General features: G+C 44.4%; 1 protein-coding gene across 2 annotated transcripts in view; it reads left to right on the top strand.

Moving 5' to 3' along the window:
* LOC147890381 (transcription termination factor MTERF2, chloroplastic-like) overlaps positions 1-22,653 on the top strand; it is a 52,653-nt gene that overhangs the window by 15,045 nt on the left and 14,955 nt on the right. For both annotated transcript variants that reach the window (XM_087390628.1, XM_087390629.1), the window contains exon 2: positions 4,930-5,335. In XM_087390628.1, coding sequence (XP_087246754.1) covers positions 4,930-5,335 — 406 coding nt within the window. The remainder of the gene's footprint in view (positions 1-4,929; positions 5,336-22,653) is intronic.

Raw genomic sequence — 22,653 nt, 5'->3', positions numbered from 1 at the left:
GTGGTAAGATCAGAGGACCACACCATTGGTGGGACTCTGGATCTATCACTCTTGTATTGTGTCCATAGTTGTGGACAGAAATATATTATTTGGTGGTTTCTCTATCTAGTTTGGTTCATTGTCTATTGATGAGTCTGCACACCTATTGAATGCACATAAGTAAAGAAGTTTGTGATTCCAGACCCACACCGCACACAGTGTGAGCTCCTGGGCATTATTTCCGCTTTGTGTACCCCGTGTACCCTCTGTTGGGTATTTTCTAACAAGTGGATCATCTAAGGTTCGCCGATCTGAAACCATTGCTTTAGATGGCACCAAATTTGGACATGTAAGACTTAATTTATTAGTGAATATAAAGAGTCATCATGCATTATGCACCTAGGTGGGGGTAGACACATTAGAGTGCACATGAGGTCCAAGACCTTAAGGGGGGAACCTTAGGCATTTAATTGGTATCCCAATTGAGAAAATGGGGTGTTATGAAGAGTTGTGAGCCTCTTCATGTCTCATTGTGTGTCTTCTTGTCCACATTCACTCACCTCTCTCACATTCTCTTTGTACACATGTTGCATGTGCTGTATGCTTGAACAAGAGTGAGCACAATACCAATCTGGGGCACTCTTCTCTATTCGGGGGCCACATCCAACGTTCTATTCTCTATCCATACACTCTTGTTTGTTGTTTACTGTGTAACTTACGAGAAACGAACATGATATGAAGCCTTACGAAAGAGAGTACTTTGCATTTCGAAGAGAGATGCATTGCGATGAGCTGGCACCTGCATAGTGAAAAAGCCAATACAATCATTGAACAAATTCTTGCACAATCATTGAATGAAATGGAAAGTGCATGTATGCACTAGAACGTAAAACTGCATCGCTTCAGCAGCAACAGTCGAAGTAGGTAGGACACTAGTCGAACGTCTGTAGTCATATCGCCTGCAATTCTAACATGTAGCCTTGAAACTTGCCGATCCACACAACGATGAAGTCCATAGGCAATATACGTGTGCATGTAGGTCACACAGCTTTCATGGACGGCAACTTATTAGAGCGATTCGTGGACGACAATCCATGCAAAAGGGATGTTGATTGGTGCAAGATGATTTGAGCTAGGACATGTCCGACGGAAGGAGAGGTTGTCCAATACTCCCTTGTGCCCAAGCATGAATCAAGATAGGTTAAGATAGAAGTAACCAGTTACAAAGTTTAGCGAGTTGCAATGGCCAATGAATTTCTGACTACATTAAAGAAGTCAAAAGTAAATGACCAAGGACATGTCTGCCCCCACCCCGTCTGAACATCACGCAGTAGCTGCAGTCCTCCCAAAAGGAGGGTTTGGCTGCCGCTCCGTCGGAACCTAGCCTAACCATGCAACCCATCAGAATTCCACCAACCAATCCATTGCCATTGTCCAATGTGACAACAAGATGGTCCACACCAGCGCTTACTGTGATTTTTGTTTGCAGACGTTTCAACGTTTTGGAGACGCTAGAAATTAGGAAACGCTTAGAAACGATGTTTTCCATTATTTTCGACATGTCTTGTAGTTGAGTTTCAAACTATAAGTGATGCCAACAAATTTGGAAGGAGCTTTCAATTACCATACATGGAAGCGTGTGGTCAAAAATTGTCTTCTTGCATTTGATTTGTGGGACAAAAGTCCAAACTGTGAGGTGAGAAGGAGATCAAGGTTATGAAAAAAGGGCCATAAAGACTCTTGCCTTGATCAATTTGTTTGTTAAAAGCAACATATAGTCTCACAGATTGAGAATCATTAAGTCACCAAAGACTTGGAATTCTTTGGTGGATACTTGTGCAATAAAAAATGCTCCCATAATTTAGGCCTAGAACAATAGGCTTTATACGAGTTTATGCAAGAACCTAGGGAGTCACATTGGAAACTAGCCAAAAAGACAGTGAGATATTTGCTTGGGCTTGTATATGCAAAAAGCTGAAGACGTAGATCCTCATATGGGGGCTCTCAGGTGGATAGTGATGGTGCAGGTCTTGGAAGCATAGGAGAGTGTGCAAGCAGAGGGTCTTTTATAGGTAAGGACTTCCTGTTGGTCAACAGTTCAACATAATACGAGTTGGTAGTCTAAAGGTGGCAATAGCAGTAGGGGCCACGTGTTGGAAAGATGGTAATAAAAAAGCAGTGGCCAAGTAGGAGAGTTACGGCTTGTTTTTCCTTCTAAGGTTTTCCCCCCTTATTGTAGTTAGTGGTTGAGCTTAGGATTTGCTCCATGTTTTTGCTCTCCACTCCATCTCCAGTTCTTACATTTGATATCAGATCTCTGTTCCTCTCAAGGAAATCGACGCATGACGGGTGAAGATGTAATCCAACCCAATGCGCGATAAGGTAAGAGTTGGAGTGGCTTTTGGTTTAGGGTTCAACCACTTGTATGGTGTCAAGAAACCATGAACAAACCTGTTCTAGCCACATGCAGCATCAGCTCGCAGCCATTTGTACAAATCACTTGCTCGACATCAGGAACGAAAAGCCTAGCCTGTGAACTGCCATGTTGTTTTACTTCTTTTGTTCGTTTGAAGCATCAGCTCGTGACCTTTCGTACAGTTGCACGGACGTCTATTCATCATACCTTTTGTATAGTCGCACATCATATGGCTTCGTTAGCCATGTGGATGTCTATACAGGCCTTACCGACAGGTGTGACATCCGTTCAGGTACTCGCACTCAGCCTGTATTGTACTTGCTGTAAATGCAGTATAGAGCTCACCGCACTAGGTCATACATTTTGGCCGTACTACAGATACCATGCTCTTTGTATAGCCATATTGCTGTACTTTGCCATTTGAAAAGAATCTATGGGGTTTTGTTAGAGGTGAAAGTGCCCATCCAAAAGGTGCAGTCATTATTCCTAGTAAGCCAATTTGAGGTAATCCCCATGATAGGCAGTAGGCTTATGGGAGGCCAGCTGTAACAGTTACACTTGCTGCCCCTATTCAGGGTTAGAGAGATGGGATGCCAAAATTCGTCTTGTATTTCACATTTTGTGATTAAAAGCATATGTTCCAAGTGATGAAGGTGTTATAGCTCTAGTTGACTTTGTTCTAGACCTTGAAGATGACTATGTAATTATTCATGAGTGCCTTTTGGACCACTGATAATGAGAGACATGGCATCAACTCATCATTGAGTTTCTCATTCAATGATGTCTTGATTGACTCCAATGCATACTTTAGTGGTTCCATCTTTTCCATCAGGGTTTTTTGTTGATTAGGAGGGGATGTCATGATCTGTGGTGTGTTCCTTTCCTAAACCTTAGACTTATGGATGTTTGGATGGATGGGGCATTGTGAAAGGGTATGCCCTTTTGACAAGACGTGTGCCATGAGGCACATAATAAGGACATTTGTCCAGGTCAGCTACCTATGTGGTCCATGCATCATTGTCTCGGTTGAGATCTGCTACTTCTGTCTTAGCTCAAGAAGGTCCTTATCGCGATGTTTTTGCTCCATCTCAGCTCATTAATTTGGATGTCCCATGCTAGCCTCTCTTCTTGAAAACGGTCCACGAGTCTATGTACTTCTCTCTTTTGAAATGCAATGTGGAGGCGAGTACCTATCAGTTCACAGATTGCCGGAAGACAATAGGGAGAGCCCATCTTCATTTGGACACTTGTGCACCGGAAGGTCTTAAGGCCTCAAGTATCTTAGTATCTATGAAAGGAGTCTCCCATCAGCTTATCATGAGTTGTGTCTACCAAGAGAACGTGGGCCAAACTGCTCTCTCGAGCATGCACTACTTGGGGGTGGACTCCTTGGCTCAGAAAAATTGGCTGTAAAAGGAGTTGGGCATCCTCAAAATCTTATCAGGATATGTATACATCTGGTGTGCCTCATCCCTCAAGTGCTAGAGTTACGTCCTTGCTACTATATGCCTAGTGGTGTAATAGAGCTTTTCACCCTGCTGCACTCACCTAGCCCTTGCAGAATGGTATGAGTCCTCTGTGTGCCTAGCCTCCACAGCCTGCAGTTCTAGCCTGGCGCACTTTAGCTGATTAGCTAGATGGTGAATCTGGCTACTGCTTCCTAAGCCTCTCAATAAAGGGAAGGTCTTGTCATACTGCTCTCTATCTCTCTCTCTCTGTCTTGGAGGGACTGCCGACAACTGAGTGCTATACTGCGCTGTGTTGCTTCTTTGAATGGCCTTTGTTGCCGATCGGGCCATCCATCCTGAGTAAGGGTGTCCTCCACATCCTCCTATGATAAAGATCACCTTGGATCCTCTTCTTTTATAGGGCAATCTCTATTGACAGATTCGAGGCTGCTTGAGATGCAGAACAATGGGAAAGCAGTTTGGGATTGCCGTGTCCACACAACGTGCGTGTGGCTCCTCCTCTCTACATAGGCCAATCTCCAACATAGAAGCGTCCCAACCTCTCTGCCAACCCATGGTTTAGCACTATGTAAGATTAAGTTGCAATGTGGTGAACTCTAGCTCTATCAAAGTACCCCTGTCCCAGATTTGCAGGAAAAGTGTTGAAGGAAATCCATCAATTTCTAAAGAAGAGAGATGTTGACAAAGGTGACTGCATGTGTTTGTATCTGTCATCCAGATGAATTATGGCATATCTGAACCTGTTTTTACATTAGGGTTCCAAAGCCATTTATCTACGGTGGACTCTCAGATTTGAGATTTTTTGTTTCAGGCTATTAAGGATGCACAAAGGCTTAATATTTTCCTGATTTTAAAAAAAACTTGGTACAAGTTATGTCAAAGTAGATCCATGTCTGGATTTACTGCCACAGTAGTAAAGCACCTACCTGATCAGTATTAAAACTTCGGGATTATGTCTTAATGCACGTGTCTTAATAGTCTATAGGAAGGCAGAGAAATGAATAGTGATTCTCCCTTGTGGCCATATAATGTAACATTTACCATATATTCTTCTGAGATTTGCAGATGGTTGAAACACCATTCGTTCACTGCTCCAAAAATTGGAAAACTGGTTTTTTGGGTGGAAGATTATGAAGGAGTGTTACAGCCAAAGATTCGGTGGCTTAAAAGCATTAATGTTGCAGGAAAGGATCTTGCGGCTGCTTTGACAAGAGAACCACAGATTCTTGAAAGGACATTGGAGGAACTCGATGACAGCGTGAGAATTTTGGAGAATTATGGTGTCAAGAAAGAATGGATTGGGTGGATTGTGAGGAGATCTCCAAAAGTTCTGGCATGTAAAAAGGAAGAGCTTCAGGAAAGGGTTTCTTTATTTTGTCATTTAGGCATTGCGCCAGATGATTTTGGAAAAATGGTCTACAATTTTCCAGCTAGCCTTGGCCATTTTTCATTGGATGAAATGCAGGGAAAGGTATGGCAATTGGAAGCCCAGCTCTTTTTCAAGTTTAACTGAAACCTCAAGCAGAAACTGGAAAGGATCATCGTGGTGTCAGTATTATTCGATATCCTTTTGTGTAATATTTAAAGGTGAACGACCTCTAGCCGTATCCTTCAAACTTAATAAGATTGAAACGTGACATGCATTTTGAATACTTTGCTAGGATGTTAGGAATCACAATCTCCAAGGTACTTCACTCTTTTTATTTTTACTTCTATAAATCTTCAAAATCGATCCTCTCTCTTTCTATGTTAGCCTCTGAAAGATAGTAATAATAGTTCTGGTAAGGGTTTGATGTAATAAAAGGTTGTGGATATGCAGGTCTGCATCACAACACTCTTTTAACAACTTAATTCAAGGGAATAAAATACTGGGAATGCAGGAGGCTCCCTGTCGCACCCCCTACCTCCCTGCTGCCGTGGCAACTTCCCCTGCCTCTCAGCTCCCTCTCCCTGCCTCTCTTCCCCCACTGCCCTCACCCACCTGCTGCCCTCTCCCCCCACTGCATCCCTGCTGCCTGTCACTCCACCCCTGCAGCTTGGCCCTACCCCCTCTCCTCTCCCTCTTCCCCTCCTACCTGCACTTGCTGCCTACCTCTCCACTCCTCCCCTCACCCACTTCCTTCCCAGCCCTCCCACTTCTGCTGCCTTTCCTCTCCCCTTCCCTCCTCTCCCCTCAGCACCTCTCATCTCAGCCCTTCCCCTCCCTCAGCCCCCACCTTCATCACTCTTAGCGATGGATGGATCTTACATTGTTCGAATTGGCCCTCCACCCTTGATTGACAAATGAGCACCCATTCAGTCAATCTTCGACCACCTCCACCAGTTGCGAGAACGTGTATTTTCTCTAAAGGCGAGTGGTTGCAGCTTCAAAAGGATGTGGAGTTCGAGAGCTCCACCATCCTCTTTGCATGCATTCATGGGTTCCACCCTTCCAGATCACAGGCTAGGAATTGGATGGTTGCTGCCTTACCTCCTGACCTTTGTTTGATTACTAGGACGAGGTTCCTTTCAGGTGCCTTTCAACTCTCTTGGATCCACGAGCATGTGCAGCTAGCCCCTCGGGCCTTGGTTCCATGAATATTTTTTTCAATACCTTCCCTTTAGGCTTTGACCATGTAGAGGAGGACAAGTAGGTGACTTCACTTTTCATAAGATTCCTAGGTCTGCCTCATGTTTACCATTGGCTCATAGGCACAATTGGAGCTTCTTTTGGGCTGGTCATAGAGATCCCCCCCATACCTGATTTACCCTCTTCTATAGAGAGGCGATCAAATTGGAAGGGGTTTCCAGAGTTAGGATCATTGTGTTTGACCCTAATATTTATGATGACCACATCATGCTCGAGTAACTTGATGACTCTCTTTTTCAAAAGAGACTCCAAACTGCGGGCAAGCAAGACCTTTTACCAGCTATCCTCATCTCCATTGCTGGTCTACCATAATAACACCTCAAAAGAACATCCCTCGGCAGGACTAATGTCCGGTGATGGAGCTCACAAGCTGGCGCTGCTCTTAACATAATATTTGCACACCCCCTCTCATTGCCTGGCTGTGGGCCTAAACCCACATGCTAAAGAAGGATACTCCAGCTCCTCCCGAGAAAGTGCCTTTGTCAGAAGGTCAGGTATATTCTTTTTTTCGAACAGCACACCAGCTCCATCATGTGGTCTGTCGCAATATAGTGGTCACATGGTGGCAAGGAAGTTATGGAAGGTGATGACAGGCATCTTGAATGAGGCTATAGATATTACCTATCGTGCTCAGCCTTTCGCGCATGAAGGAGGTGAACCTCTGGATATACTCCAAGACATCTGTCGGGCTGAAAAGTTCTGCGGCTGCTACGTGTAGAGTAGGGGATCACAGGGCTGGGTGTGGGAGGATGGAAGCCTAGCGGTGGGTAGGGAGATCATAAAGGGAGGTTGGGTGAGGGATATGGGATAGGGGGGTGGAAATGTCAAAGGGATGGGAGGGAGGGGGAGATATCTGAGAGGGGGCTGAGGTGGGCCTGGTAATAGCTGGAAATGAAGGGTTGGTTGAGGGGGAGAGGCGACAAGAAGGTAGAATATTGTAGGGCAAAAGGGGGCACTCTGGTACGAAGGCTCAGACTAGAGGGGCACATCGGTGCTGCTGCTAATGCTGATGCTGATGCTGATGCTGATGCTGATGCTGAGGCTGCTGCTGCTGCTGATGAGTCTATATTGATGCTGAGGCTGCAGTTACTACCGAGGCTGCAGGCTTGTGCATAATATTACTATCAGTCTGTAGTCCACTATGCGTCGGCGATGTTGGCAATTGTGTCCAGCTGTCCTTTATTGTTTGGTTTGCTGATTTTTTTGTCTTTCCACCTCCTTTGTCTCTTTTGCCATGTTTTCCCATTTTCACTCTTCCTGTGTTGCTGCTATTTGTTTCCCAGCTTCACAGTGGGAGAAGGGCATGTTGTCCTTCATGCCCTGCTTTTCTGCAAATCCAGAAATGGGGAAAGAAAAGGTAGGTAGAGGAGGGGGGGAGGGGATGCAAGTAATGCTCAGGGGGATGGAGCAACAATGCGCAGGGGGGCACAGCAATGCCCCCCCACCTGCACATTGCTACCCCCTTTGGACATTGCTACTCCCTCCCCTTGCGTATTGCTGCCTCCCCGTGCTAGAAAATGTAGTCCCTGGGCTAGTTTCTCCACGCAGTGGAATTAGAAAAGGGATAAGGTGTGTGCAATGGAAGAACCTGTTGCGAGGAGAAGGGAATGCTTTAATTCTAAATGTAAACTTTCTGTGTCCACAGGAGAGAACTCACAAGCATTAAATTCAAGAGAGAGACAACAGTAGTACAGTCCAAAATGTCTCAGAATGCATTGCACAAAATTGAGCCAAACACTCTTTACAGAAAGCTTCACCAGAGATCCCAAAACACGCAGCAGTCCACTACCCTGGATGCTCTATGGTCTGCACAAATACAGCTCCTACTTCTGTCCTTGCACTCCTCAGGCTGCATGCTCCTCTGTGAGCTTGAGTGACCCTTTGTTGTGCCAGTTTCGTAGACAGTACTGTCTAGCAAACCCATTTTTTCCTACTGGCTGTATATATGCACCATGTATTGCTCCTGAATGGGTGAGGGATGCTTCCGATCTGAACTACCTGTTAGCCTCCACAATGAGGCCCATTATAGAGGGCTCCAGGCCCTCTAGACTGGTCGACCCAGTCTGCAAAACCAGCCGACCAGCCACAGATTAGGCTGACCCACTTTTTGCTGATCTGACCAAGCTAGGCGCGTATAAGGCCCTCTTTTGGAAATTATTATTTTTTTGATTGACCAGCAGTCCTCCCTGACCCTTGTTTGTGCACAGCCTGCTGTACCCTTTCTTGCTTGCTGCTCCTGCCCTGTTGCAGTCAGCAATGTGTCCATCTTTAACACCTGCTCAGCTCTGCACAGCAGTCACGCCTATCTGTGACAGATCCATGACCATTGTGAATGCTTGAGCAGGACCTGCAACTGCTGCCATACAGCATGTACCTGCTGTTGCACCAGACATCATGTTCTTGCCTCTGTGCGTGCTGTGCCTTCTGTACCTGTACAGGTTCTGGCCTCTACACCTGCTGGTACACCTTCCTACTTGGTGCTGCAACATCTGTACAGGTATGTGCTCTTTCAGGGCTCCATTTGCTAGCCCTATTCCTGGACTGTGTGGCAGTCCACATGGCTGACCTGTGGATGTTTCCCTCCACCTAGATCTGCCCCCATTTGGCATCCAAAATTTGAAGACACATAGTAGACCCTCAAACCCCCCATCCCTACATTTGTATCATGTCCTTGTGCTCTCCTCATGAGGGGACTTAGAGGTGGGACAATGGATCGTATTTTCCAACACCCTGTCCCCTTCTCCGCACAAGCTATCCCACCCCCTACTTCACACTATCCCTCAGACTGCTGCTGTGCACAGCTCTCCCGGCCCCGTGCTCCGCATAGCCCCTCCGCCCCCTGCTTTGCAGAGCCCTTTCTGCCCCCTTTGTTTTACACAGCTCTCCCAGCAGATCCCATCACATTAACCTTTACCCCCATAGTACCTTTGTGCAAATGTAGCTTCAGCATCTGTTGCAGCCTCACCAGCAGCTGCAACGTCAACATCAGCTATAGCTTCATCATCATCATCCAGCAGCCTCATTGTGTCCCTCTAGTCTGAGCCCTGCTACCAGAGCACCTCCATAGTATTCTACATTGCCTATTACATATAGACTAAGCACCTTGTCCTGCTGGATCTTGGCAAAGCTAATTAATGAAGCAGTTTGTACCGGTTTTACCACACTTGGACTTTTAACACCATCACCCCTTAACACACTTGGACCCTTAACACCATCACCCCTATTCACAAGACAGGGGATCCCATGGGAGAAAAACTGTAGGGCCATCATGATAGGGGATGCCATGTCTAAAATCTATGCCTCGGTTCTCGATACACATGTTAGCCAGTTTTCAGAGCGCTAGGGACTCAAAGCTGCTAGATAGGTGGGCTTCCATTTTGATCATATGACTCGAGATCATCTCCTCATATCCTCATACTCTGAGGTGTCATTGATTGTACGACTCTATATCATATCCTCATACTTTGAGGCCTCATTGAAGAGGCCAGAGCACAGAGACATAGGTTTTAGTTCTGCTTTGTAGATTTCTGCAAGCTAGAGGCCAAACAAAGTTGGTGACAATTGACAACCCTGTTTTACCCCAATCATGCTCCTATTCTCCTCCATCTATTCTATAGCTGTTGTGACACCCTCTCATAAAGTGCCATGACTACCCGGCCTGCTCATGTTGTATGTCACCCTTCCCCCTTTCCTCCTCATATGGGGGCTCACATTTGGGGAGGTTACCATTCTATCAATATGGCTGAAGATTTGGATCCCACTAGGCGCCTTGGTGCCTTGAGAATGTGTGTCGAGTCTGCTGCTGTCACCCTCTTCTCATATTGGTGGGGTGCCTGCGTGCATGTCATGAAGTAGCGTGATGTTGTGATGGGGCAACGAGAGTGCCTTGGTCAGGTGAGATCTTGCTGTACCAGTGTCCAAGCTATTGCTAACCTAGTGTCTATGAAGGATAGGCTTGTGGTCATCAGAACGATGACCCCAATCATCATAGGCTCTTCTTGTCTTTCATGTTAATGGCACTGCTTCTTTCTAGTGACGTGTCCTTGATTTCCAACAGGTCGCTGTGATGCGACATTAGCATCCATACAGCTCCACATGGACTGTGAGCCACATGAGCATGTTGCAATGCTGTCCAAGTAGCTAGCTTTCCATGTCATTATCTCAGGTGGCTGTGCACCGCTTGCATCCGCATGGATGCTTGGAGATGTCATGGATATCCATGTGCTGTCCTCAACATGCAGACCCTCCCATCTCGATGATGGATGGCTGCTGAATGCTGCCATATTCAACCTAATCTATCATGCTTATTTCTTGTCCCATATGAGGGAATTATAGGTGAGCAACTAAACTATAGTGATGGGTAATAGAGGGTGGAGCAATGACCTCCTAGGTCCCAAGGCAATGCCCACACTCAAGACTATTGCTTTGGTCCAATGCTGAGAAGCTTCAACATCAACCCTTGAGTCTCGCGGCTGAGTGTTCCTGTACACTCAGGACTATTGCTTTGGCTGGATGCTTTGGCTGGATGTTGAGAAGCTTCAACATGTACTCATGAGTCTCATCATTGAGAACTTTTGTAAAGATATCTGAAGTGTTCTCCTTGTCAAAACAGTATAGAATATTAATCTCTTTGGTGATCTTCTTTTCTCATAGGTATTGCATTTCAATATGCCTTGTCCAAGTATGATATGCTAGGCTCTTTGCAATGGCTATGCAACTTTGGTTGTCGCAGTGTAGGATGGTCAAATCATCTTGCTTGGACCCACTCCATCTTGGATCCATTCGAACCATTCTTTGCATGTCGCATGCAAGTAGTTTAGTATTCTCTGTCTCTCAAAGAGAGTGCAACTATGAGTTACTTCTTGCTCAACCATGAGACATAGCGACCTGCTAGCGTAAAACAATCTCTTGAAGTAGATGTCCTGGTGTCTATAGCTATTGCGCTGCCTAAGCCATTGAGAATGTGCCACCCAACACATGAACAACAAGAGGGAGTGGTACAGCTCAACCATGAGACATAGCGACCTGCTAGCATAAAACAATCTCTTGAAGTAGATGTCCTGGTGTCTATAGCTCTTGCCCTGTCTAAGCCATTGAAAATGTGCCACTCAACACATGACCAACAAGAGGGATTGGTATAGTTCACTTAGATCGGTGGATCCAACATCTGTAGTTCCACTATTGGTGACAACTCAAAAATGTCTAGTGGAGGGAATAGGTAGTGTTACTTTCATCAAGAAAAAGGTGAGACTAAGATACTTATGCATGTGCTGATAATTCCTAAACTCTGCAAGAAACTTCTTTGTGTTCATGCTATTACCAAGAATAGAATGAAGGTAGAGTAATCCTCAGGCTGCTGTCATGATCCTTGATAATAAAAGAAAGGTGGTTGCATGTTGAGTGCCAAAATATGAAAGTCATACCAAGAGCTTCTTGTGGGATGGACACGAAAACTGTTAGAATTATAGATATAATTCAGCAGCGACCAATGTAATTTAATAAGCTAGTTAGGGGCACTTTTCCCTCTGTAAGAGGTTTTTCCCCCTAACCGCAGTTAGTTCACTAACTATGGTTAGTGACTACTAAGGTTTTGTCACTAGGACAAAACCTTATCTCTCACTCTTTCAGTTGTACTCTCACACTCTTTTATTGCAACTAAGCTTTCAAGCTTTCAGCTCTCAGCTCACTCTCTCCCCAATACTCACATTTGGTATCAGAGCCTTGTTGAGCTCTTCCCTCCAGCCCGAGCTCTTCCCTCCAGCCCGAGCTCTTGGTGCCCGTACAGCTCGAAGCAATCCAAAGCTCAAGCCCACGTACTTGCTTGTCCGTACAGTTTGTACGACTGTACAGAATTTCTACCTGTCCGTACAGTGGGTGTCCGCACTGCTAGTTTGTACCTTTTGCTGGCAGTTCGTCCGTACTGCCGTATGCCCATTTCCCGAAGCACGATGGGTAGCTGTTGTTCCGTACAACTCTTGCGTTGTAGGTGTCCGTACAGGTCTGTGTCCTGTTCGCTACCTGCCCGTACAGTGGGTGTCCGTAGATCGTACGGTCGACCAGCCGTTGGTACACGTCGTACGGCACTCCTGCGTCATATTCCGTACATTGTCGTACCTGCTTCCGTACAGGTCGTCATACGTCTATGCACCGTACATCTGTACTTCACCATACATCCAGATCTGCGCGTCCGTACCGCACGTGTATTTCTGTACGACCGTACAGTCCAGTTGCAGAAATCCGTACATGTAGATCTGTACCTGCAGATCCGTACAGGGTTTCCTTCATCTATCGGTGATCCTTGGTAGGCATTCTTGCAGTACTTCTGCAACATTTGCAGATCTGGTGGTACTTGTGCAGACATTTGCAGTTATTTGGGTATTTTCGGGTTCATAGTTGCTTCTGAAGCAGACATTGCAGGCAGATTCAGAGGTTTGGCGCAAAAATTTGGGGCTTTCTGCTGAAATTACAAAATTTGGGGCTTTCTGTGCTTTTGTCCCTTTCTGGTTGTAATTTCAAGCTCGAAATTTGGGGCTTTCAGTTTTGCAGTACAATTTCTTAAAGAAATTTGGGGATTTTGTGATTACATTGCACTTTTGCAGTGAAATTTGGGGCTTTTGCAGACAGAGCGCAATTCTTGCAACATTTGGGCGTTTGATTAATTTGCCCCTTTCTGGTTGCAATTTCGGGCCTATTTTGGGGCTTTTGTGTTGGGAGAGCAATTTTGGAGATTTTAGTTCATACTGCCTTTCTTGAAGTGTTTTGCAGGACTTTTGGCAGATTCTGGAGAGTTTTTTGATGCTTGGACAGATTTCTGACAGTGCAAGTGCAGAAATCTGAGTTGCATTTACAGCCAGTGCTTGATGGTGTTTTTTGGGAGTTGTGCATTTCATTCCCAGTAAGGGAATTCAGTCTTGTATATGCTAAAATCTCTTTCTCAGATATGGCCCAGCAAAATCAGAATGATTTCCAGTTCGGTGGTCTTTCACAGGAAGACAAGTTGGATGGTACCAACTACTCCCTCTGGAGTTTTATGGTACGCAATATTCTGATTTCTCACAATTTATGGGATTATGTGAATGGGGGTGAGATCCGACCAGCAGGTATGGCACCTAATACCCCTCCCCAGCAAGGAGGTGGAAGAGGTCGTGCACAGGGTGCAGCTGCAGAACAAGTTGTTGGTGCAGCTATAGCCACTACTCGAGAGCAGAAGAGATGGGATTCACGGGATGCCTTAGCTTTGTCATGCATCTCTCTTTCAGTGAAAAGATTTATCATTCCGCATATCCGGTCGTGTAAGACCTCGAAGGCAGTGTGGCATATCTTAGAAAGCATGTATGCAGCCCGGAATGATGCCAAGGGTATCTTTCTTGAAAAGAGAGTTAAGTAATACACATATGGAAGAGGGCGACTCCATGTCAGTCCACCTCACAAAGCTACAGGATCTCAGAGAGCAATTATTGAACATAGATGAGATTATTCGTGATTCAGAGATGATTACCACCACTCTGAATTCTCTTTCTAAAGACATCAATAAATGAGCCTTCCAGTGCGTCAGGACAGCCTTCACAAAAGGCTAAAAATGATGCAAGTAAGCCCAAGAAGAAGGGTTTTTGTCATTACTGCTAAAAGCCAGGTCATCACATTGCAGAATGTAGGAAAAGGCTTGCAAAAGAGAAGAAAAACAGCTCCGGTATGGCTGTTTCAGATTCAGCTCCTCATGCATCTGACAGTGGGGATGCTGCAGCCAACTTTGTTGGACAGGATTATGCCTTTTTATCTTGCATTTCAGATTCTAGGCTGGCTGCTCCAGATGCTCGGGATAGTACAGCCACTTGTAATGATGATACATATGCCTTTTTAACTTGCAGTTATGACTCTTCTACGGATGCATCTGCTTTCAGTGTCAATGAAACACTGAACACTTGGTATTTTGACAGCGGTGCATCCAAGCATATCACCTCTAGGAAGTGTCTCTTTACTTCCTTGCATCCACCTCCCGTTGGTAAGAAAGTCACTTGTGCCAATAACTCGTCATATTCAGTACGTGGCACAGGAGAAGTTGAGCTCACTGCCATTGATGGCTCAGTTTTTAGACTTTCAGATGTCTTATATGTGCCTGGTATCACCAAGAATCTCCTTTCAGTGTCCGCTCTTAACAGGGCTGGATTTCAGGTCATCTTTGAGGATGACAAACGTGCTGTCGGAGACAAGGAAAATGATTATGCCTTGAGATTATTTGGTACTCTGCTGCGTGGGCTTTTTCAGCTTGATCTTTTTGAGAAAAGAGCAGCCCATGCTCTTGCAGTTTCTACCCCTACTGGTGCCATGCAGAATGCAGAATTATGGCATGCCTGATATGGCCACATGCATTACAACAGCTTGATGACACTTCAGAAGCACTCTATGGTTGATGCATTGCCACCTTTTGAGATACCTCCTCCACATGCCTGTGAAGGGTGCATTTTAGGCAAGATGCATAGATTTCCCTTAAAAAAGGATGGTTCAGTTAAAGCTGTATGCAAATTACAGCTTATACACAGTGATGTCTGTGGTCCCATGAGGACTCCATCATTGGGTGGTCATCTCTACTTCGTTACTTTTATTGATGATTACTCCAATTTCACTTGGGTCTTTGGGCTGAAGTGCAAATCAGAAGTGTTCATGGTGTTTAAACACTTTTTAGCTATGGTTGAAAATGAAACTGGACTCAAGATACAGACATTGCGCACAGATAGAGGTGGGGAATACTTGTCTGCAGATTTTGATGCTTTTCTGAAAGGCAAGGGTATTGTGCATCAGCTCACAGTGAGGCTGACCCCTCAGCAAAATGGCAAAGCTGAGAGGAAAAATAGAACTCTTATGGAGATGGATAGATGTATGTTGAAAAGCAAACACATGCCTCATAAATTCTGGCTTGAAGGTCTGATGTGTGCTAACTACATCTTAAATCGGGCTCCCACTAAGGCTTTGAAAACAAAAACTCCCTATGAGGTCTGGAATGGGAGAAAGCCTTCAGTAGATCATTTCCGAGTCTTTGGATGCCTTGCATATGCTCATGTGCCAGTTGAATTTTGGCATAAGTTGTCAGATAAGGCAATTAAGTGCATATTTGTTGGGTACAGTGCAGAAAGCAAGGGGTACCATCTCTACAATCTTGCTACACGCAAGATCATTCATTGTCAGTAGAGATGTGATATTTGCAAAAAATTCAGCTCACACTCAAGCTGAATTTCATATGCCTTCTTCTTCAGAGGATGTTTTTGAGGGGTTACTACCCATTGCTTTGGGTTCCCCTGCTGATATTTTTGATGCAAATGAGAATTTACAGCCACCTCCCGATGCTCGAGTTCAGCCACAAGATGTCTTGCCACCTCCACAGGCAGTGGAACAGGTGGTTCAGCAAGAAATTGCAGACATACATGCAGCAAAAACAGTCCCAAACTGGCTGTTACAGACTCTCAGGGAAAGTAAGATTGATGCTCCATTACCTGGCAGGACTCGCAGTGCAGCAAGGCACATGGAAGGTGCTAATTCAGTGGAATCAGCATATGCAGGTACTCTTCTCGATGAGGAGGAGCCTGCAACATTCGAAGAAGCAAAGGACAATGTGCATTGGATGAATGCCATGCACGATGAGTTGTAGTCCATTAAGAAAAATCAGACTTGGGATGTTGTAGACTTGCCACCAGGTAAACATGCCATTGGCACACGATGGGTTTTCAAGGTGAAACGGAAGCCAGATGGCTCCATTGACAGATACAAGGCAAGGTTGGTTGCTAAAGGCTATGCTTAGAAAAAGGACATAGATTATGAGGAGACTTTTGCTCCTACATCCCGGATGACCACCATCCGATCTGTTATTGCAATGGCTGCACATTTTGAGTGGAATGTTCATCAGTTGGACATAAAAACAGCCTTCTTAAATGGAGACTTGCTGGAAGAGGTTTATGTCAAACAACCTCCAGGCTTTGAAATTACAGCAAATGCACTTCAAGTATGCAAGCTAAACAAAGCTTTGTATGGGCTGAAACAGGCCCCTCGTGCATGGTATGCCAAGATTCATGCCTTTTTGACCAGCAAGGGGCTACACAATAGCCCTACTGAGAGCACCCTCTACATCAAGATGGATGGGGGGGAAATTTTAGTCATCCTTCTTTATGTCGGGTCCAATTAAGATAATATTGCAGATTTCAAAGCTGATTTGCAGACCACCTTTGACATGTCAGATTTGGGGCTGCTTCACTTTTATTTGGGGATCCAGTTCTCTCAAGAGAGACGTGGCACTGTTATGTCTCAGTCCAAGTATGTGCAGAAACTCTTGGACAGATTTAACATGCATGATTGTAAGCCCATAGCCACTCCCATGGAGCCAGGGCTGAAACTCACAATGCATGATGCAAGAGAATCAGTTGATGCCACATCTTACAGTCAGGCTGTTGGATGCCTCATATATCTCTACAACACTAGACCTGATATTCAGTTTGCAGTATCTCAGGTGAGCAGGTATATGCACAGCCCAAAAACTATGCATTGGCAGGCAGTTAAGCGCATCTTCTGTTATTTGCAGGGCACGAAGTCTTTTGGCTTGTTATTTCCTAGGGGGGGTGACTTGCAGATGCATGCCTACAGTGATTCAGATTGGGCTGGTGATTATGACACTAGGCAGTCCACTAGTGGCAATTGTTTCTTTTTGGGTAAATCTTGCATTTCCTGGCTGAGCAAGAAACAATCTACAGTGGCTACCTCATCATGTGAAGTTGAGTACAGGGCAGCTTTCACAGCAACAGTTGAACGTGTCTGGCTGCGACGTCTATTTGCTGATCTTCATCTGTCTTTGGAGGGTCCTTCTCCAATTCTCACTGATAGTCAAAGTGCCATTGCAGTGGCAAAGAATCCAGTGTTTCATGCTCGCACGAAGCACATTGAGGTTCACTATCACTACGTCAGAGAGAAGTTGCATGCAGGAGAGATCAGTATGATCTTTGTGTCCACACATGACAACATTGCAGATATTTTCACCAAAGCACTACCACGTGAAAAGTTTGAGGCATTTCGCAGTGCCCTAAACTTATATCCGTTTGGTGATTGATCAGCCTTGTACATGACATTGGCACTGCAGGGGGGTGTTAGAATTATAGATATAATTCAGCAGTGACCAATGTAATTTAATAAGCTAGTTAGGGGCACTTTTCTCTCTTTAAGAGGTTTTTCCCCCTAACCGCAGTTAGTTCACTAACTATGGTTAGTGACTACTAAGGTTTTGTCACTAGGACAAAACCTTATCTCTCACTCTTTCAGTTGTACTCTCACACTCTTCTATTGCAACTAAGCTTTCAAGCTTTCAGCTCTCAGCTCACTCTCTCTTGCTCTCTCTCTCCCCAATACTCACAAAAACACTGGTTCAAAGTGTCCATTGTGGAGACGTATGGATGCCTCCAGACTATTTACTCAGTGGATAGAGTGGAAGTTGAGGAAGTAGAGGTTGAGCATACCACATTTTCAAGAGCATCTTCAACAGACATATGGGACTTCTCCAATGGCACATGGAGACTAAGGAGGAGTCTAATGCATTAGAGTATGACCATGATTTCACATAGTATCAAGGAGACTATGCTAACTTGGTAGACTTTGCCCATATATACATTTAAGAGCTGAGGACATTCAATGAAATTGAGGGAGATCCAATCTTGGAGAAAACCATAAGGTTGAAATGGAATCTATACTCCAAAATCATACCTGAGACATAGTAGCCAGGCCTTCATAGGAACGAAATGGGTCTTCAAATGGAAGTACAAGTCCAATGGCTCACTAGACAATTGCAAGGCTAGACTAGGAGCCAAAGGATACACTCAAGCAGAAGTATTTGTCTGTCATGACACTTTTCCTCCAATGGCAAGAATGACTACCATTGAAATGGTTGTTGTGATTGATGCACATCATAGATGGCCAATGTGTTAGATGGACATGAGATCAGCCTTTTGAAATGGGGACCTTGAGAGGAAGTTTACATGGAGTAGCCTCCAAGGTTCTATCTTCCAAGGAACAAGGCGTACAAACTCTGGAAGGCACGATACGCGCTGCAGCAACCTCAACACACACTTCTTGATGAGTATTTTAGATGGATTGTATTGTTCAAAAGTAGGCATTGATGACTACTTACAAATGGATTGGATTATTCAGAATTCCTTTAGATGCCAACTCATACCTCTTATGGGAAAGAGATAAGAGTCATGCTTATTTTGTATGCTAATGTTATGATCATGAGGAGAAGATCAAAGATACATGTGGGCTCTTGAAAGAGTTCGAGATGATGGAACTTGGATTTTTGCATTACTTTCTCTGAGAGGATTGCTAGAAACATGGTGTTTGTGAGAGAGAGGGAGATAAGCTAGCGAGGAAGGAAATGATACTCAAATGAAGACATAGTAGAAAGGCTCATATTCATTCATCAAGTATGAAATGACAAGTAAAGTACAAGCCTTTATAGGCTGCTCACTCACATACTAGCACCAAGTGCATATGGGATAAGTCCAATGGTGACACGTGGCACTCACATATCAACCCACTACTAGATCTCCTAGTACAACATATCACACGACACATCTCACACACTCTTTGGCTATGATATCTCCAACACCACCATTCAGAGCAAAGAGTGTGAGACCCAACACTCAAGAAGTAGATCGATCCCCCCTCCACCGCAATACTACAAAGAGCAAGTCCAACTATACAACACCTCCCGTGTGATAGTGACTTCTTAGTCAGCTTGCAACCGGCAAGATCAAACCATCATGTGTCACCCCCCCTTACTCTGAACTGGGTGGTCAATACCATCATACCAAAGTAAAAGACAATACATTCATTTTTGGGGGACAACCTAGGGCAGAGTACCTCTTATTGAGTCCAAATACATCTCATTTTAGAGAAACAACTGAAGGCTGAGAACCTTTATTGACTCAACACAAAAACACATAGCATATAGGGCCTAGAAACCCCAATCCGTGTCATATGGGTCCTCAAGAGAGAGGCCGTGAACCTCAGCTGTGGCTGCATGTATCTTCTTAGGGGGCTCTTCAGGTTCGGCCTGTTCTTCAACAAGGAGATGGGCATGGTGTTTCTCTTGTTCCTGTTCTTCTTCTTGAAGCAATGAGCCTCAATATGTCCTTTCGTCTTGCAAAACCTGCAAATAATATTCTTGTTGGTTTTCCATTTTCTTGTGGAAGCAAATGCTTGATCACCAGGAGAGGCAAGAGTGGCTTCCTTATTACGACGGTCCTTCTCAATGAGTAGATCCACCATATCATCAAATGTGGTAGTGGCAAGGCGTAGAACTTCAAGAGTTTTCTCAAAGCGGGATATCCTATGCATACTCTTCATAAGGACAGCCATCTTATCTTCATCATTAGGTGTGCTTTTGAAACTTGAAAGTTGTTGAACAAGAGATTGAAATTTTGCTAGATGATCACTCAACTCATTCCTCTCTTCCATTTTCAAATCATACTTGAGCTTCATACTTAGGCTAAAACTTGGCTTGGAAGTGTTTTCTTCTTTTTTTTAGGGGATACCATAAGTTGCCACGTGGCATCCTAGGAGGTAATCCCATAAGCAATACTGCTTTGTATTGCCCTGGGCCATACCTATATAAGCGCTCTAGTTGTACTTGGCAATACATTCATGATTTGTACTTCATTACTGAAATATAATATACAGCAAGAGTTCAATACTCAGCTGAATTCTAAAAAGGATTGACTTCCTCCTGTTCTTGTGCAGCCCCTCACAAGTCTCTGTTGAAGATCCAGCCCATGATCTTCCTCTCCTACCCTTTTTCCTAAACATAAGGTACTACACTACTTAACTCTCCTGCAAATTCTACTAAACTTAGTAGAGTTTACTCTTAGTTAGGAGCACTCTTGTTGCATTGGTATCAGAGCACTTCTCGTGGGAATTTGTGGGAAATTCTTTGTCCAATCACTTTGAAATTTGGAGCATCTACTCTTGAGCCTAGGGCCTACCTCTCTGCAAAATTTCAGCGCCAGAAGTGCTCTCTGTTGTGAGCTGCCAGCTCTGAGAAATCCTGATTTTTGAAGTGCTCAGAATTTTGGGCTTCTTACATCAGTGGAAAGCCCTTGCTTCCCTGATCATTTCTATGTGTGAGATTCCTAAAAGGATGTAGGGTTGAGGGTTTTTTCTCTCTGGCGCAAGAATGTGAAGAAATAAACGATCTGATACTTCACTGCGCCAAATTAAGTCAGATATGACTTGAACTGATCGCACTAAGCTCCAATGTGTGCCCTCAAAGTTTGGTGGAGATCCAAGCTTCGATGGAGGAGTTATGAAGGAATTCGACTGCTGGCTAAGAAGATTTGCGACGATCTAGGAGCTGACAATTCCGGTTTTTGATTTGCCTTCCTCCAAGGAGTCGCCTCTACTTTTGGAACTCCCACACCTAGTCCCAGCAAGATACAGGTCTGTTGTGTGGGATCTTCCTCGATTTTCTTGTTTGGAATTGATGTGTACGCTGCCTAGTAAACGATCTATCTACATATCTCTTCAAAATTATTCGTGGCTGTTGCTGAGGTGTCATTCTAAATGCTTGAACCACTCCACAAAGCTTCGTGTCAAATGAAGAAGGATTACACTGGAGTTTAGCGACGTGGACAGTGACCTGACTGCTCACTGGCAATTTGGTACAGTAGTATATTGTCGAACGGCGCTTCTGTCTATAGCTTAGTCCTACATAGGTCTCTATACAGATTGGTTTACATAGTGTGCAAAAGGATTACAACAGTCTGCTACTCCTTGGAAATTGAGCTATTCTTGATTAGGGATTAAGACAGTGCATTTACTCTTGATTCGAGTCATTAAAGATGCCTGTAAAGAGGTCTACGGGTCAAGCTAGTAAGCAGACAATGGGTATCCTTGATTCCATCTCAGAGAAGGAAGCAATTGATGATCAGACTGTAGTTTCTGAATCCAATGATCCTCATGTTGGCAATATTCAAGGGGATTTGGCAGCAACTCCTCAAGTACAAACATCCCTTAACCAAGAGCAGATCATAAAGAGTTGTATGGACCCAATGCTACAGATATTCAAGGAGCTAACTAATGAGATTAAGACCAATAATCAGAGGATTGACCAAAGGATGCAGAACATGCCTGCCACTTTTAATAAAAGGTTGGACCAGTTCAAGAGAAGCCAAATTTATGATGGGAAGAGACCTGTGGATCCCCAAATTGATAGAGACTCAGGTTCAGATGATGATGATGATCATCCTATACATGTAACTGAACCGGTTGGTTTTATGACTTCTGCCCGAAGGACCTATCACTCTAGTGGAGTTACAGCTCATATGGATAAGGATTCAGCACATGGTAAGACTCCTAATAATAACAGCTCAGTAGCTGAAGAGTTGTGTCAAAAATTCCATGAATATAAGTTGCTACTAGCAGACCTTAGGGCAGCAATGGCATTCCAACAATATATACAAACAATTAAATCTATTGAACCAAAAGGACCTGTTCATCAAGACAAAGATATGAAAGACAAGATCATACTTCCTAAGTTCAAAGGTGATTCTACCTCTCTTGAGGAATTGGAGGAATTGCTCAGCAAGATGGATGACTAATTCCTTCTATATCCAAAGGGTGATCAAGATAAAATCAAATTTGCTGTTCTTCATCTGGAAGATTATGCCCGCTCTTGGTGGAGGCATCTATAGTAAGAAGGGATAACTTTTAATGCTTGGGATGAATTCAAGGCTGAAATGCTTAAAACTTTTATATCTCCTTTTACTAGGGATCAATATATGTGTAAGTGGTATGATCTTACTTAGCAAGGATCAGTGAAAATTTATATCAAACAGTTTTGGAAATCGGCTCTGTTTGTTCATGGTATTGATGAAAGAGTTAGAATGCTCAAGTTCATCCATGGTCTGCACCCTAGTATTGCTTCAGATGTTCCAGCTCAAAAGCCCAATTCTCTTAAAGAGGCCATGCAGTTGGCAGAGCTTTATGAACCCAAATATAATGGGAAGGAGAAGACTTTGGGTATTGGTCACTGTGGAACTAAACCTATGGTAAGGGGTTTCCAATGATGAAAGCAAACTTCTTGCACCTACTACAACTTCTTCTATTTCTAGGTTCCCCATAGTGTATGGCAG

Source organism: Dipteris shenzhenensis, chromosome 19 (genome assembly GCF_047967505.1).
Source record: "Dipteris shenzhenensis isolate YYH24624 ecotype China chromosome 19, Dip_SZ_1.0, whole genome shotgun sequence".
Lineage (NCBI taxonomy): Eukaryota > Viridiplantae > Streptophyta > Polypodiopsida > Gleicheniales > Dipteridaceae > Dipteris > Dipteris shenzhenensis.
The sequence above is the reverse complement of the archived record's forward strand: the minus strand, read 5'-3'. Positions and strand labels throughout refer to the sequence as shown.